Below are 17966 nucleotides of genomic sequence, written 5' to 3'. Positions count from 1 at the left end.
CAAAATTTTGTGCATAGTACGTTTATAGATAACACAATTCTAAAATGCACAAGATATAACAACAATAGTAAAATTATCTAAATGAAATCTTTGAAAAAAATAAAAATTATAAATTTTACAACACCTAAATGACTTTATAATCCGATATTACTGAACTTTTATTTAAGTTTGTAAGTCATCCTAATATATTATTACTATTTAATCATTTTTATTATTTGTTTAATTGCTTTACTAGATTGACATATTATGACTGATTATAATTTACCAAAAAAGTTTATAGTTAAATTATTATGAAATTTGATGCTTAGCATGTCAGTTTTATAAAAAAAAATTATTAAATGTTAAAATATAGTAATGAATCAAATCTATACTATAATTGAAAAACTATTGTTAGAATAATATAGATATTTTTAATAAGGAAAACTTGTATATAGTCATCAAATTAAAGAACACAATACAAATTAATAAAGTCTATCCTGCTTAAATTTCTAATATTATATTGTAATGCAATTAATGGCAGAAATTATAAAGTAATTGTTTTTTGCACTTTTCATTTTCATTTTACATAAGTCTTAAGGGGTGAGTGTTTTTTAGTCCCAAAGCATTGTCTTGAATTATACCATCTTCTCCCCTCCTAAATTTTATACTTGACAATTGTTAAAATTCACCATGTTAAAATTTCTAACCCGAAAGTGTAAATGACAATCATAAGGTTGCTTTTTGGACTTTTTCCATTTTTTAATATATATTCTCAATCAATGCTTTTGTAATTTCTTTTCCACACAAAGTGTGTGGAGAGGGAAGAAATCAAAGTTAGGTTGATAAGTCAATAGGTTAGAAAATAGGTGCAGGCAATAGAGCTAGATTTTGGGAGCACAATTGGTTAGGAACAATTGGTTAGGAGAATACAACTCATACATAGTTTTCCTAGATTATACTTTATCTCAACAAATCAAAGGAGGATTGTGGGGAAGGTAATAAGCTGGACAAATCCTGATAATGAAATTTGTAACAGACAAGGAATATGTTTGAATGATAGCATGTTTTTCCCTCTTTGCCATCTAAAAGTAAAAATTATACCCCATTTGTTTTTAGGTGTGAAATTGCATTTGCTGCCTGGAAGTTTTGTTACAATTGGATTAGTATCCAGAATATTGTCCAACATAATAATACTCATTTTGAACAGTTTCATCTTCTTCATATAAATTACAAACAAAACATGGCATGGAAAAAAATGTGGATAAGGAGTTTATGAGATTATAGGAATAGAGTAATTTTTAAACAAATAAATATAGATGTGAAGGAAGTTTTCCACATGTTCAACTCAAGTCATGGATATGGCTAAAAACTAAGCTGCCAACAATCATTTTTCTTTTGACAGGTCCTTGTATCCTCTTCTCTATTTGAGAACAATTACCTAGCTTATATATGTTTCTTCATCCCGGGATTTCTGGTTTGTTTTCAGTTCCAATATTTATCATTGGCCCGTTACACTTTTTGTTATCCTTGGTGTTTTCTGGTAACTGAAAGGAAAATTAAGAAGTAGTGCAAATTAGCCAAGGAAGGTTATCTGTTTTGATTTGCAGAAAAAAAAAAAGACGTAATAGCAGCCTCTCGTAGCAGTTACATGTCAACCTCACACAAATGACTACAACACCGTCTCTCAATCTTCTTGAAGCCCTTTAACTTGGGCCATTGGAGGTGCAAGATGCTCTGTTTGCTGCAACGTAAAATTTCATAGACCAATTTTTGGCATGACTCAACTATGTTGATATTTCAAAATAAAGGACACTTTTAGCAGGAACCAAAAGTCCAACATGCTAATCAAAGCTGCAGGAATTGGACTATGCTCGACTATATTTGGCCAGTTTAAAATATTCTTTTTGTAGAATGCTAATCATCAAAGCTACAGAAATTGGTTTATGCTTTTATTAAAACCTATATTTTTTATTAATCTTAGAGGCATGCACGGCTAGGACTCGAACCCAAGTCCCAGATAATATTACAAGCAAACTGCAGGAGCAGCCAGGATTCAGACCCAAGTCTTTCCAGTGACATTAACCACTAGACTAGACAAATTCTTTGGTCATATTATCATTTTTATTATACTTATACATATTAATATAATTTATACATATTAATATAATTATTATTAATAATAATAATAAAATAAATTATATTTATATTATTAATATTATTAATATTTATTAATATTATTCATATTATTAATATTTATTAATATTATAATTAACATTATATTCACTAGCGGGAACATAGACGCTCACGCGTCTGTGTATCCGCATTTCTTATTTTTTCATTTATATATATTTATGTTTAATATTAAAATTTGAATAAATAATATTATTATTTGCACATTTATCTTAACAATATAAATTTATAGTATATTATAAATAAAAAATGACATTATCATTATTATGTCAAATTATTATACTTTGAGTGAATTGGCTTAACCAATGCGAGTAATTGATCATCATTCTAAGTGTTTTATTCTTTACAAATTTTATTTCCTAAGAATGTCACACACATTAACCACTTTTGCAATTCAAAACAGTTCATCTTCTCCAGTATTTCCACTAATATTTTTCTTTCTCTCAAATTTGAAGAGACATTATTTTTTCTATGCAACTGTTTGAAAATTAACAACTTTTTCAATTCAAAATCGTCTCGAACCTCTATTTCAATTTAAAATTGTTCCTCCACATATATTACATATTTTAGAGAAAATAAGAAATGACAACAATGTCCATAATATAATCAAATATTTATATAAGATAAAATAGGGAAAAAATTAAGAGCTGTTAAAAAGGAGAATCCCTTTATATATAGATATAGATATATATATTTTTAATTAAATATGTTTAAAATAATTAAATAATTATATTTTTTTATCACAATAAATCAAATGTAATATTATTTTAATAATGTGCTTCTTAATGAGTAAAGAAATTGAAGTTATTAATTTATAAAATAAACTAAACATCTCTATTGGAAAAAATAAAATAAAATGTATACATTAAAGAAATAGGAAAAGCAAAATAAGATATATAAAAGAGATGAAATATAAAGAAAATTAGCAATACACATTTCAGAACTTGGAACTTCTCGATTTCTTCTTCTCTATCTCCTTCTTCCTCTTGTTGCTTGAGAAATATGAAAGAAAACGCACCAAAATTGAATTTGTTGAAAGAATACCAAAATTGAATTTGCGCGCACTTGGGACTCTGTAGAAAGAATATCAAATAGCATCAGACAATAGTTTTTAAGATGTTTCTATATTTTTCCTCTCTCATAGTTTTCTTATATATAATTTTTTTTGCCTAAAAAAAGTAACCGTGCATAAACCCATATTTCACCCCTCTCTCCCCACTCTTCTCTAATAAAACGTATCAATCTCTCCACTCTCCTGCCCATTAAGTGAGAACAAATAAAATAAAATTAAAAAATTAAAAAACGCTTATTTAATAAAGAAGAATATTAGTTTTGAAACAGAAAAGTAACCAATTTCTCCACTCACCTGCCCATGAGAACAAATAAAATAAAATTTTAAAATTAAAAAATGTTTATTTAATAAAGAAGAATATTAGTTTAAAACAAAAAAGTAACCCATTTCTCCACTCTCCTGCTAGTTAAGTGAAAACAAAAATAAATTAACGTACCAATCTCTCCACTTTTCTGTCAGTTAAGCAGTGAGAACAAATAAAATAAAATTAAAAAACTGTTTTATTAACTTCTAAAATTATAAAATGTCCAAATAACCAAAATAAATTGATAAAATAAAATATTAAGTAAGGATAAAATAGAAAAACAATTTAGAGCATTTAAAGTGGAGAATCCAAAATGTTCAAATAACCAAAATAAATTGATAAAACAAAATATTAAGCAAGGATAAAGTAGGAAAACAATTTAGAGCAGTTAAAGTGGGGAATCCCCTTTATATATAGGTATAGATATTATTAATATTTATTAATATTTATTAATATTTATTAATATTATTAATATTTATTAATATTATTATTAATATTATTAATATTATTAATATTATTCTTAATATTATTAATATTATTATTAATATTATTATTAATATTATTAGTATTAATATTTATTAATATTATTAATATTATTAGTATTAATATTCATATTATTAATATTAATTTTGATATAAATATACATTTAGATATTTATTGTGTGTGTATAGTAGTTTTATTTGACTTGAGTAATATTACTTTTATCCGGATATAGATAGATAGAGAGAAAAAGGAAGAAATTATATAATATTAATATAACTTTAATACTATAAATACATATATATTGATTAATTTTTTTTATTTAATCATTAATTTTTTAAAACTCATGGTTAAATTTAAATTTACTTTCATATTATATATATATATATATATATTAATATAAAATTATTTGATATCTTATTTTCAAATATAGGTTATTATAGGTAGTTGTGAAGTTTTTGTTAGATGGCTACATAAGTGTTTGTATCTTACACTTCTTTTCTGATTTGAGATTCTTGTATAAGGATTGAAATATCCTTAAAATGTTTCCTTTAATTTTTTTTATTCTTTGTCGATAAAAAAAAAATTATTTTCAAATATTTACTTACATAGATTAAAATTGATATAATGTATAATTTTTAAAATATTTTAAATTATAAATTATTTAATCACTTTGTCATTATGATTTATATATTAGTAGAAAGGGTTATTTAGTAACAACTTTTTACATAGATTTATGGAATAATTAATATAATTTAAACTATAATGATATGCTAACTAGTAATCTGTATTAGAGATTTAATTAATAGTTAATGTAAAAATCATCATTCTATGTTAAAAGATAATATTGTTTGTTGAAAATATTCTTTACTATAACACACAAGTAAAACCAACTACCTATAATGAACTTAATTAAATCAATATGATGTAAAATAATAATTAATATGATAGTTGATTTTAATATAATAGGTAATATGATGACTATGAGTATGACATATATTAAATGTGATTCATACTAATAGATAATATAATAAATTATGTTTAGATTCAAGTAGATTATAGATAAATTAAATGTGATTCATATGTTAATATTGTCAGTATCATTAATATTGTTAGTATTATTAATATTGTTAGTATTATTAATATTGTTAGTATTATTAATATTGTTAATATTGTTAGTATTATTAATATTGTTAGTATTATTAATAATAATAAGTATAATAAAAATTATAATAAAAATAAAGAATTTATTTGGTGTAATGGTTAAATTTTCTTTAGTTGCTGAAGAAAAAACCTGACTTTGAATCTCATTCACTGCTAATAACTACATTCACTGCTCATAACTACATACGGAATTTAATCCTTTTTTTTATAGTAAATATAAACATTATTTCCAAATTTCTTTTACATATATTCAATAATTATCTCGATATTCCTTATATGTTTTTTTTATCAAGTAGTGTTTTATAAAACACGTTTTATTTTTTCTTTAGACTCTATATTACTCATTTTTCGACTTTCTCACCATCAATACATCCAGATCTTCTTGTCCTCTATGAAAATTTTCTGATAATAACATCTTGTTGTCTTATATTTTGAAGATCATAAATGTTTCAATACAGTGTTGGTGATTGTTTGTATTCATGCTTCATGAATCAAACACGAACTCAAGGTGTAATAAAATCAAAATCTTGTGAATACTCACGGAAATTAAATCGAGAGCTAAGAGAAGATCAATACAAATCATATATTTTAATTTTTCTGATAAAAAAAAAATATTTTTTTTATCATATGTAAATTGTTGCAAAATAATACTACTGAATTGCAAGTTAGAAGCTACTTATAATAATAAGAAAAAAACCAGCCAAAGCTCCCTAAGCCTAATTAGATAGATTAAATATTTTTTAGCATTAAGAAAAATTACTTACTTGATCAAGTGGGTTTCTTTAAATATTAAATTTATCCAGTTCGTTAAATACAAAATTAGGACATGCGCTCTATTTGATTGATGAGAAACTATAGAGAGAGAAAAATTGATGAAAAACAACTGAAGTTGTTTGAATATGAAAATATTTCAAAAACATATTTAATCATTTAATTTTCTAAAATTAAATAATTTTGATGCAGCATTAATACAGCCTTCGATATTAACAGAAAATGTTGACATAATAACACTAAAATAACATATATTAAATTATTTGTGTTAAACCTGTTAACAATTAGACACACTATATTGATAAAATAAAAAATTTTAAATTTGATAAACCAAAATTATTCATCACAGACAAGTTTATTTGTATTCACCTTTTCTACTTCGAGTAAGTGTATTTATGCAGAAAAGGACATAATTAGGTGAAGGTAGGGTAAAATAGTTTTTTATACCTTTTCCCCAGTGGATCTCTTACCAGCTGGATGTTGTGCAGGTACAACATTTCATTTTCATCTCAATTGTTAATTAATTCATCTCTTTCCTCTTCCAATCTTTGTCAGACAAGAGTACGAGGTTCTCCACTAACGATATCAGATTGCATTACAATATTATATTATATAGCTTTCGGTTTTTGAAACTTAACTAATCAAATTCATGAAAGACAAATTATATTGTTCCACTTCAACAAACAGCCTATGATTTTGAATATATATATAATCCAGTTTCAATTATTTTACACTGCCTTGTCGTGTACTTAAACATGCAGAATGAGGCAGTTAAACAACCCAACACGTTGGAAAAGCATCCAATAGAAAGGGATAACGAATCAAATGAAATTTTTGGAAACCCAAAACCTCAACTCAAGATATGTACAATATTCCAGAACTACTGCAGAATGCAACACATGTTGATTTAGGAACTCAAAGTTAATTGAGTTGTTGAATCATTGTTCTAGAAAGGTGCTGATGCTATGTCCCTGAATGCTGCTGCTTCTGAGACTACTTGTGTCGTTGCGTCTTTGGAGTTCATCAGTTCCAGTTCTTCATCCAAATCTATGTCCATTCTCGTGTCGGATCCTAAGCAGCAAGCCCCACTCACCACTGGTTGCAACCCCTATACCAATATTTAACTAAAATCCTTAACACTTTATCTTACATAAGAACTTATTATGTAAAGTAAAGAGTTTGTGTACTCTTTTGGTTGCAATTTGAGTGAACTAAAAACTCACGCACCCTCCTTTTGCATGACCAAGTACAAAATTACCATAAAAGGAAAAATTCAGCTTTAGTATGTATCATGCATGCATGTCTTCAAATCAACATATTTTTCAACGATTGTAGTAAATAGATAAAGGAGCAGAAGTGGATACACGTATATTTACCTCAGTGAAAATTCTGGAAGCTTCTTCTATGGTCTTTGTGTTCAATATATATACTGCTAATTCCTGTTAAAATCCACCACCCCAACATTAGATCCTGTTAAGGACGTGACAGAAGAACAGATTAAAAGAAATGAAGGAAGCATGAGTTACCCTAGCCGATTGAATCTGGTGGATGTTAAGAGTTCTGGGCTCCCTTTCGATTGATGAAGTTCTTCCAAGGGGTAACATGGGTGCCTCCATTTTCTTCTCTTTCCCTGATAGCAAAATGCAAAGCCGAACATAAAATAAGAAAAGCTTCTCAGTGTTTCTTAACGGTGGTGTAGTTGTTACCATGGAAACAACGAAGAACATTGAAGTGGGTGTCTTATATAGGTGAGGAACAGAGAGAGGAAGCGAGGCATTGATGGCGGTCTATTATGACGGCACGCAACAACGTGGCGAGGAAGAAGGTGGGGGGCACGTGGCAGCATGGATTGGTGGGTGATGAGACAGATGGCACTTGAAGATGACGTTGTAGGAATAGAGAAAATGGAAACACCTAGGTCATGGCAACGTGTTTTGTATGGTTTCTAAAAGTGGAAAACAAAAGAAAATAGCGTGGGAATATGGTTGATTTTCTTGTCTTTGCAGTTACGTACGTGTTTGATGATAATAGTTGAGACGGGAAGAATCGGTGGACGGTCACCGCCTTGGGCTTCGGCCACGTTGCTTGACGCATGCGATGCTGTGAATCGTTGTTGATGGAGACGTAAGATTTGTTGGGCCCAATTTGAGGCCCACGATGTTGCATGCACGTGACTCCCTGGATTTCTTTTGCTGGATTCATCAATAATAATATTCTATTCTGTTAGGGTCAATTATTCTATGATTCGCTTTCGGATTCCTCTCAAACTTTCTGATTCCTTCTCTTCTTTTTCTTTTCACCATTTTCATTTCCCAACTTTTCGCCAATACCAAAGTTTAGCTATTTTATTGAAAATATGAATTAGGAAAATGTAGAAAAGCTTTAATATGTTTGGGATCCCGAGGTTCAATTGGGAGTTGTTGGATGTATTGGGCCCGAGTCATGAGCCCATTAGGGTTACAAAGATTGGGCTCCAAATTAGACATGAGGCAAATTCTTCCTACACCCAACATTTTCCAATCTGCACCCAACACAATTTAAAAAATTCCAACAATAACTTTTATTCCGGAGATAAAAATCCAGAATAAAAAATAATACATTCCAGAAAAATATATCTGGAAGAATTTTTTGTGTTCTGGATATAAAAATCCAGAAACAAAAATCAAAAGCCCATCCGGATAAGAAAATCCGTAATATAAAAAATAATACATTAAGGGCATTTTCGTCTTTTTCATTGAAATTGGGTGCAGTGATATGGTGCAGGAAGTAATTGCCTAGACATGATATGGGTTCCTTACTAAATGGACTTTGGAATCCGTTAAAATGGGCTGAACGGAAAGCAAATGTATTTCGAACATAAATTTTTTTTTCTTTTTTCTTTTTGGCATGAGTCATTTTCAGTATAAAAAAGATTTTTAGATTACAAAATTCATTTTTGATTTCTGGATTGCAATTTCAGATTATGCAATTAAGAGAAAAAAGTGAATTTTAGATTATATAATAAAACACCAAATAACGCGGCAGAATTTTGAATTACACCAGAAAATTATTTTTCACTTTAGATTGTACAATATAAAAAAAATTAAAAGGAAATTTTGTATTAATAATAAAAATGCAGAAAAAAAAATCTATGGAGGTGAAATAAGAATTGACCAATATGTAAACTGAACTCATTTGTATTTAGAATATTATTATACTGAATATGTATTCAACCAACAAATCATTATTTTGAGTGAATCTTTGTTCAGTCCTCTTAAATTGAGTGTCTTTACGTTTTGTAGTAAAAAAAATGTAGCAAAAGAGAATATTTCATTATAGATAATTAGTTAAATTGTTTAGTAAAAATTAGTGATCACAGATCTTATCTATGTCTCAGCTTAATAACATGGTTATAAAAAAAAGCATAAAAACGCTTCTTATTTTGCACAGTGATTGATTGATATAAAGTTGGTGTCTTCTTCGAGATATTTTAAAAAGAAAAGTGAAGTAATATTGAGTTAACTTAAACAGTAGTGTACAATACTTCATTTGTTTATTATTGTAATTGCACAATCAAAGTATTTATTGTCTCTCCTTTGTTAAATGCTTTCATTATTTTTTTGGTTAAAGAGTGTGAAGGCTATGCAAAATCTTGTCTATGAAACAGTAAAAAATAAGGCTAAAATAATTTACTGAAGCAATTAATATTTGATTCTTTTAATTTTCCTTTAAATTCAAAATTGATTCTTTAATATTCTTAATCAAATATTAGGCCCGTGAATTATGTTTTCAAGTCACAGTTAATGGCAAAGAATTCAAGTATCTTGTACAACAAAGAATTAACAAAACATTTGATGCCACATTAAAGTTAAACAGTAAATTAAGAATTATATGATACTAAATTGTGTTTTGTTAATATTTTTAATTAATTTTATGTCCGTGAAATAAAGTTGCTAATTTTAATTTTAATTGTCCATTTTATTGGTACAAAATATTTAGTAACTTTATCTATGGCTAAGTTGCACAGAAGAAACCAATGTCTAATTTGTTTTTATATTTAACACTATTTTTCATTTTATTATTGTAAAGTTAAATGATTATATTGAAAAATTGAGGGTTTATGATGATTTGGTTGTTGAGTAATAGATATGGGAATTTGGCAGGTTCCATGGTTGGCGCTGCTTGTCTATGGCTTTATGCTGTTGGATGGCATTGGTTTCTGCAACTCATAAACCCTTTCAACATTTTCCCAAAATGATGCTTTGTTCATCATATCATCACTTCTTCTCTTGTCACTTTCTTATCACTCAAATGCATATGCAATCATGTTAGGCCCAACCACCTTTCCTCACATCTTAATCCTTAAACACCTTCTTTTAACAAACTTTCAACAAAACCCTGAACCCATATAAAAAAGGAAAATATTCCTCTATATTCATCTTCTATTTTTATCTATAACATCATGTTTCATTAAGAAAATCTGGATAAATTGGAATAAAATATTGTGTATGACTGCAACGGTAGAGTGTAGGTATATACCAGAACAGGGCACAATAAGTGGCACAACACAAATAAGTAAAAAATAGTAAAAAGAAAACTTCTCCGAAATGTTGATGGTGAAGTCTCAACTTAGAAATGAAAAAGAAAAGAAAAAAAAAAAAAAAAGAAAGAAGGTGTCCTCGTTTTTCCCACCCAAACACAAACTAAAATGAGAGTCCAATAAATCATTGCCATTGTCAAGAAGAAACACTATACAACTTCACTCTCTCTCTCTATAAACGGTGACTTCACCAATGAAACGGTGTTCCCGCCGGAAGCCTCGGCGGCGAGCATGGTGCTGCTCGTTCGCAATCCCTCCATCTAGCCCCGAAATCACCTCAATCTCCAAATCGTCTCACAAAGCACAACCCTTTCCCAAACGCAGCGTTTCGGTCCCGAACTCCCCTCAGAGCGCCAAATCTGGGTTCCCCATCGTGGGTCGAATCGACCCGCGCCGGATCTTGTCGCCGGGAAGAGTCTCTCCCATTGACTCCGATCCCACCCCCGCAGTGTCGCAACTCCGATCCCATAGCTTTCGCGCTCCGTCTCCGCCGCCGCCACCGGTGGCGGAGGCGGCAGCGCTGGACGTGAAGCTAAATCTGCGAGGGAAGAACGGGGGAAGCATGGTGATGGAGGTGAACTCGGAGGTTCTTAGAGCGAACTCGGAGGTGTTTGCGGGTTTAATAGCGGATTGCAAGAGAGGTGGGGGAGGAGCGACGATGGAGGTGGAGAACTTGGGTGTGTTCTGTGACACCATTGAGCTTATGTTTGAAGATGATGATTGCATCACCAAGAGGCTCATCAACGTTGGCGTTTTTCGCTCCATTGACATTTTAGAGGTTCCTATTTCTTGATCTTTTGATCACTGTTCCTTTTACTTACATTTGCATGCTTTTCGTTTGACAAAATGATTTTGTTGTGGCTGGTCGTTTCACACTGTGGCATGAAGTTAAGTAGAAATCTTTTGTGACGGAAAATATTTTGGAACTATTGACCATATATAACAAAACCTGCAATGAGTGAATAAAGGGGTTGTTTTAGTCTTATCATTGATCTCGACTTCAAGATTTGAATATACAATTGGTTTGGAGAAGAAACTTTACCAACATATCTTATCAAGTTGGAGTAGAATTAAAGAATAGTCCTGTCCCTTGAAAAAACTTGCTATAAAGTTTTCCATGTTAAAACAACTCCATTTAGAGCTGAGCATGCACATGGGTAGTTCTTAATTTTGAAGGGAATTTATAAATGTTTGAATGTTTTTAGTCTAAATACATGTTAACCATAAAACTTAGTATAAACTTGTTTTGTACAAAAGCTATCTAAAATTCTTTTAATACAAATGAATTCGAAGTCTAGAATCAGTTTCACTATATGGAATCACATATAGAAATGCTTGTATTAAATTAGAATAGTTGATACTTCAATATTATTTGGGATGATTTAACGTGCATAGAAACTTGCACTTAATCTTTGACTGAGGTTGATCTGATATATATTACTAGGTTTCAGCAGGAATTATGTTCACTAAGGGCGTTCGGTGTTGTTTGAAGTACCTTGAGGCAGTTCCTTGGACCGAGGAGGAAGAAGAGAAACTGAGGAGCCTTTTCGCAAGATTTGAGTTCGATGATGCAACAACAAGTGACATTTTGGGAAGACTGTACTTGCACGACTCAGTAGATTCCCGGCCAAATGTGGCACAACAACTTGTTTGGTCTATCAGCACTTCTGAGGATGCAAATGCCAGAACTGAAATGAAGTCACTAGTCAAGGGTCTTCTTTGCAAAAGTTCTGTGTATGAGAAGAACCATCTTGACCTTAGCAAGGAGGATCTATTTGCTGTTTGTGACTCGTGTTTGAGTTCACTTACCAGTCTCTTTGAAGAGGCATCAGATACCATCCGTCCTGAAAGGTTGATCACAAAAGACACGAGCAAGCCTCTGATTGAGCGCATCTCAAGACAGGTTGATAACATCAACTGGTTGCTTGAAATTATGCTCGATGGCCAAGTGGCAGAGGACTTTGTGGATGTATGGGCACATCAAGAAAAGCTTCTTAAAATGCATGACATTGCATCCCCTATGATAAGATATGAGCTTAGTAGAGTCTCAGCAATCCTATTTGTAGCTATGGGTACAAGAAAACTGCAATGCCCTTTGGAATCTAGATCAGGGCTTCTCCAAGCATGGTTTGGACCTATGCTGTTGGACTTTGGTTGGCTTCAAAGATGCAAAAAAGGGCTTGATATGAAGGCCTTGGAAGAGTATATGGGGCAGACACTCCTTACTTTACCTTTAAAGCAGCAGCATGTGCTGTTTATGGAATGGTTTCGGCATTTCTCAAGACATGGCACCGAGTGCCCAAATATGGGCAAGGCATTCCAAATTTGGTGGCGGAGATCTTTTTTAAGAGGTTCTGAGGCTGTTGAATCAAGATAGATGGTATCGTGGTTTGTCTTTTGTAGTGTGTAGAGTTGGAATTAAGTGAGATTCTAAATTATTTGAACTGAATAACTTAGTTACGTAGGATCACTATCCTAGCAGCTTCTTGACTAACTGGCATCAAGTTTTCTAGATTTACTCCCTTGCGTTATTTGTTGACTAAGATGAATTAAAACCTTAAGTCTAAGAGCGCTGCCCATGTTTGCAGCTTGATTGAGTCCACTTGGGTGTAAATGGAATAAGGATATGTTTTTGTGGACAAATATTTGGAAATTTAGCTTCCTCCAAAGTCGTGATTGCTGAGAATCTCAACCTGCATTGAATCAAGAGCTGTAGCTAGATTTTGTTTGTCTCCATTAATTTATTTTATAACATTTGTATATTTGTTGAGACTATTTATGAGAAATGGGGATGGACATGTCGGACACCGCACTTTTCCCCTTAGTTTTAGAAGGGATAAATTGGAGTAGAATTAAAGAACTTCTTGATGGTAAAATCATGTTTAAACACGATTATAACAGATATTTCGGATGAATTAAGAACAAATTCTCAAACAGTTTTTCATCTGATCGACTTGGGCGATAGTTCGCATCTGCATATCTAACCAAGGTCGTTGAAATTTATTCTATGTACCTTTAGGCCATCCTTAACCAATACTATGACAGATGCCAAGGCCTTCGGAATTTAGTGTCTATCTCGACCATATCACGATAACATGTTTCAGAAATGAATATGTTGAAATAAACAATTTTTTCAAGAGAAGGAAATTCTAAAATGAAAAATGCACACATACAAACAATCACTCAAGGACTTGGGGAGTATCAAAGTTCAAGGCGCAGAATAGCTTAAAACAGTGGCTTCAATATCTGATAACCTCAAATTTGGATCATGTTTGCATTTGATCATTTCTTTTTCTCCTAATTTAGAAATAGAATACTTTGGTCCCCAATTTATGATAGTATAGTGGATGATAAATGGCCAAACAGACTGTTTTCAAATTACAGGACAAAATAATTACTTTTAAATTTGAAAGATCAAAATCAAAATTGGTCCAAACATATAATTAAATATAAAACAATTATTTAAATGGCCATCTGGCTAGTTGCCAAAGATCAGTGATAAGTCATCACCAAAACAACCCCTTTATTGCGAATATTGTTAGCTTCAAGGTTGTGTATTCGGCAAGAACAATGGCATGTCGAGGTCAGTTAACTCTAGGAAGTCCAAGTCATCGACATCACCTGTAGTAACCATTCCGTTGGTATTAAATTCAGCATTCTGGCAAGAGGAAACACCAGCAAGAGAAGAAGCCAAGTAGTCTTTCAACCCCACGAAAAGTTCATCTAAAAGTGGTACACCTTCAGCAATGTTTTCTAGATCATTATTATCCTCCTGTTATCCCACAAGAATAAAAAACAACATCAATAAATGAGTGTACACACAAGCATATTACAAGACAAAATGCGATATATAGGCTTAGAGTTCAGATAAATAAACACTGGAATTAGGCTAGTGGAACGATGAAGTTTCAAATCTCATTGTTATCATGATTCCAGAAAAAAAATCTGCAAAAGCTACTCAATAAGTTTTTGGACAAAGAAGAAATTCCATATATAATATTGCTACGTTTTCAAAAACTTCTTCATAACTATTAAGACAAGAAAATAAATTAAACTTCTCGCATAACTAAATTGAACTGATGCACTCTATTTTTTAAAAAAAAATCATGTAACTTTTTTAGAAAGCTAAAAACTCTTTTCATTTAACTGACTTTCTTTCATGAACTAAGCACAAATACCATAAGATTGAGGAAAGCATTTTTAAACAGAATTAAGAGGGGTGGGGTGGACTGGAGAAGTCCACCAGATACTTTGATGACACTTGGCTCAAAAAGGATAAGGACTAGATAGATAACTATGGCATTTAGCATAGGGGCCTTAAATCCTTCAAATTATAATTTCTCATAAGAGTATAAAACAGAACATAACCCTAAAAAGAATAGCGTGTGCACTGAAAGCAAAACCAGAGTGTAATGTCTAATACAATATATCCAGGGGTAACAAGAATATATTCACGTTCCACAGATATCTAGCATAAACCCATACACCACAATCAAATGATAAAATGACAATGGAACAAATTATGGAGACAATACAAGGGGATAAATACGATCATAGAGACTACAGAAAATAAGAAGTGCTGAAGCATAACAGAAAGAAAAACAAACATTAGAGGCTTCTAGCATTTCAAAAAAGAACACACAAACAAGAAATAAATACCAACCTCAAACAATTTGTCACCATCTTTAAAAATATCAAGCATGCGTAAAATATCTTCATCATCATTGTTAACAGCTTGATCATTTGGATCAGAAGGATCAGCAGTGCCAGGTGAAGGCATTGATCTTGATAGACATGATGTACATCCACTAGCAGGGAGGGGATTGTCCTTTCGGACAGAAGCATCAGATATCATAGGCAAGATGGGAACTGGTGCAATTGAAGCACTAAAAGGTATTTCCAGTTCTACATCGTTCCACTCTTCCTCATTAAATGGTCTTGCATATTGCGCACCATTCCTAGGACCAACACCGTCCTTTTGAAATACTTTGCAGACCACATAGGAATCCTATCACAAAAATACATCAGGAGAGCAAATTAAAATACATTCAGAGGGATAACAAGATGTAAAAATCAGCAACTGATATAAAGAATGCGTGAAAGGCAGCAAACTTAGTTATATACAAATAGACAATAAATCTCTCAACAGGTACAAGGCAAAACATTGAAACAACAAAATTCCCTTTTTGATGCCACCAGCAACACAATAGGTGGAAGCATATAGCCACCCTAAATTAGAGCATTCAAAGATACTACCAACAGTAGCAAGAATGATCCCACAAATCCTTATTTTACATGCATTCACAATCAAAGGCACAACTTCTACAAACTTCCATATATCAGACAGTTCATAATAAACTGTAAGAGCCCTTATAAAACATTTTAAAAGTACATAATAATCAAGCTGTATAAGGATACCTGGACAATTCCTTTGTCAGCAAGGTCCTTATCTTCAAGCCTATGCTCATGCATAACCCAATCAGTTCTTTTTCCTTTAGGCGATTTACCCAGGTGAAATACCAGTGTTCTAATCATCCCCACCGTTCGATTATTGTGCTGAACAACTCTATCGTTCCCAGTAGCTTTCCAGTACCCAATTTCAGTAGATCGTTTCATCCTACTCCCACTGCCATATTTCTTCTCCAGCGGGCAGAAAAAGTACCATTCCAATTCCCCAGTTCTTAGACAAGACTTATCTGAAAAAAAATCCACCAAAAAGTAACCTTATTAATTTCAAGCAAACAAAAGGACGCAGTCAATAGTCCTGTTTGAATAAGCTCCTCCATAATCATTTACCAATTTAAAAAAATAAGATTACGAAATTAATTGAACTTTTATATAAGCTAGAATCAACTTATGCACTCAACTTTCATAAAAACTCTCTAACTTCTCCAAATTACCGAAGTGCAGAATTTGATTTTAGTTTGAGAGAATCTCAAACCATTTCTTTTTTTCATCCATAGCTGTTTAGGAAGAATTTTTTTCTAATTGAACATGACACAACTAAGCTAAATTGGGGTATGTACCTGAGAGATCCCAGGGAGCATACTTGTATATGTCAAGTTCAGTAATGACACCACCAAAGAACTTTTTCCCCATCACTTTGTTCTTCAGAAAGTACACAACCAACTCGACACCAGAGGGGTTGAACCGAAACCCCGGTACCAATTTCGTTACAGCCATCGAATCGAAAATAAAACACTACACAACGCTTTCGTTTTGATTTTTTTTTGTTTTAGTTTCTAAATTTGAAATGAAACCTGGTGCGTAAACAACGATAACTAGTATTTCAGGAACGACGTGTGGAAGGGAAGCAAAAGAAAAGAAACCCTAAATGGTAGAGAGACGTGTCAAGTCCAGTGGCGAAAGGGGATCCTGGAGTAACAGCGAAGGCTGGCACGGTGAGTGAAGCAGGAGCGGTGGCCGATGATTGATAAAGAGACTCCGATTTCGAGGTAAACAGACATCGGCACGGTGAAACCCTAAGAGGAAAATGAATGGATTGGAGAGAGGGAAGGAGCGAAGAAGCTCGGATGAGTATGTGAGGAAGAGAGGAGAGAGAGAGGAAGAAGAAAATTGAGGTTGAGAACGGAATTGGGACTGAGTGAGAAGGGTGAAATTTTGTAAGGAAATTGAACTACGACTCTCTCTCTCTCTCTGTGTATGAAAATTAGAGTTGCAAGGAAAGTGAGGGAATGTTATAGAGAAGGTGGAGTGACATAGCAGTAAACAAGTTTTAAAAAAATGTCTAATGAAAAAGAATTTTATAAATTAGTTTGTATCAACTTTGAATAAAATTATTATATTTCCTATTTTCTTTTCGTATAAGTATTTATAAAGATGTTTTTTATATATATATATCTTAGATCATTTACATTTTTCTCAAAGTTTCTTGTGATAGCACGAAATTATTTTAATTTTAACACTTATCACTTTTTAAGAGTATAATGAAAAATATTTTTCTAATAATTAAAATTTTCTGTATTTAAAAAAAAGTTAAAGTAATATTGTTTAAAATAGAAAAAAAAGTATCAAGAAAAAATTGACAAAACTTAAGTATGTCCGTATAACTTATTCTTTTTTTTAATTTAATAAATCATGTTAGTGAATTAAAAATGACTGAAATTTTGGTTTTTAAAGAAATTTATATATAGTATTATATAATTGAAATTTTAAACTGTCATTATATTTAATTAAATTTAATAAAAAATACAATATGAATTTATTGTCATTTAATAATAATGGGATATTGTTTCTTTTTTACAAGTTAATCTAACTTAAGAACTTTAATGGATTTTTATAATAATTATCCCATCTAAGATTTTATATACTATTATAGATAAATTGATTTTAATTTATTGCATAAAATGGAGCCATTTTGCATTTATTTTTTCCTCATAAATGTTTATTAAGAGGATTTTCATTCA

The 17966-nt window shown here is 31.2% G+C and overlaps 3 protein-coding genes across 3 annotated transcripts; 1 reads left to right on the top strand and 2 right to left on the bottom strand.

Moving 5' to 3' along the window:
• Positions 1-6618: 6618 nt before the first annotated feature.
• Positions 6619-7685, bottom strand: LOC150029186 (uncharacterized). The gene is made up of 3 exons (XM_090298979.1): positions 7487-7685; positions 7337-7399; positions 6619-7068 (listed from the first exon to the last, which is right to left on the bottom strand). Exons 1-3 carry the CDS (start codon positions 7667-7669, stop codon positions 6907-6909), a joined length of 408 nt encoding a protein of 135 aa, XP_090155105.1. The 5' UTR covers positions 7670-7685; the 3' UTR covers positions 6619-6906.
• A 2854-nt stretch (positions 7686-10539) lies between these two features.
• Positions 10540-13368, top strand: LOC137812479 (BTB/POZ domain-containing protein At2g13690). The gene is made up of 2 exons (XM_068614466.2): positions 10540-11317; positions 11984-13368. Exons 1-2 carry the CDS (start codon positions 10733-10735, stop codon positions 12914-12916), a joined length of 1518 nt encoding a protein of 505 aa, XP_068470567.1. The 5' UTR covers positions 10540-10732; the 3' UTR covers positions 12917-13368.
• Positions 13369-13907: 539 nt separating this feature from the next.
• LOC137812480 (NAC domain-containing protein 82) lies at positions 13908-17312 on the bottom strand. The gene is made up of 4 exons (XM_068614467.2): positions 16566-17312; positions 15958-16235; positions 15203-15547; positions 13908-14311 (listed from the first exon to the last, which is right to left on the bottom strand). The coding sequence occupies exons 1-4, from the start codon at positions 16720-16722 to the stop codon at positions 14084-14086; spliced, it is 1008 nt and encodes a 335-aa protein (XP_068470568.1). The 5' UTR covers positions 16723-17312; the 3' UTR covers positions 13908-14083.
• Between the last annotated feature and the right edge of the window lie 654 nt (positions 17313-17966).

The sequence above is a fragment of the Phaseolus vulgaris genome, chromosome 2, assembly GCF_051622355.1.
Source record: "Phaseolus vulgaris cultivar YP4 chromosome 2, ASM5162235v1, whole genome shotgun sequence".
Taxonomy (NCBI): Eukaryota; Viridiplantae; Streptophyta; class Magnoliopsida; order Fabales; family Fabaceae; genus Phaseolus; species Phaseolus vulgaris.
Note: the sequence above shows the minus strand (reverse complement) of the source record. Positions and strands in the feature narration are given on the sequence as shown.

Excerpts from the sequence above, each read along its gene's own strand:
- LOC137812479 (XM_068614466.2), top strand. The coding sequence starts at position 10,733 with ATGAAACGGTGTTCCCGCCGGAAGCCTCGGCGGCGAGCATGGTGCTGC. Across the intron at positions 11,318-11,983 it reads GCTCCATTGACATTTTAGAG|GTTTCAGCAGGAATTATGTT; the intron begins GTTCCTATTTCT and ends ATATATTACTAG.
- LOC137812480 (XM_068614467.2), bottom strand. The coding sequence starts at position 16,722 with ATGGCTGTAACGAAATTGGTACCGGGGTTTCGGTTCAACCCCTCTGGT. Across the intron at positions 16,236-16,565 it reads TGCTCCCTGGGATCTCTCAG|ATAAGTCTTGTCTAAGAACT; the intron begins GTACATACCCCA and ends ATTTTTTTTCAG. Across the intron at positions 14,312-15,202 it reads ATGGTGACAAATTGTTTGAG|GAGGATAATAATGATCTAGA; the intron begins GTTGGTATTTAT and ends GTGGGATAACAG.
- LOC150029186 (XM_090298979.1), bottom strand. The coding sequence starts at position 7,669 with ATGGTAACAACTACACCACCGTTAAGAAACACTGAGAAGCTTTTCTTA. Across the intron at positions 7,400-7,486 it reads ACCAGATTCAATCGGCTAGG|GAATTAGCAGTATATATATT; the intron begins GTAACTCATGCT and ends GGATTTTAACAG. Across the intron at positions 7,069-7,336 it reads CTTCCAGAATTTTCACTGAG|GGGTTGCAACCAGTGGTGAG; the intron begins GTAAATATACGT and ends ATATTGGTATAG.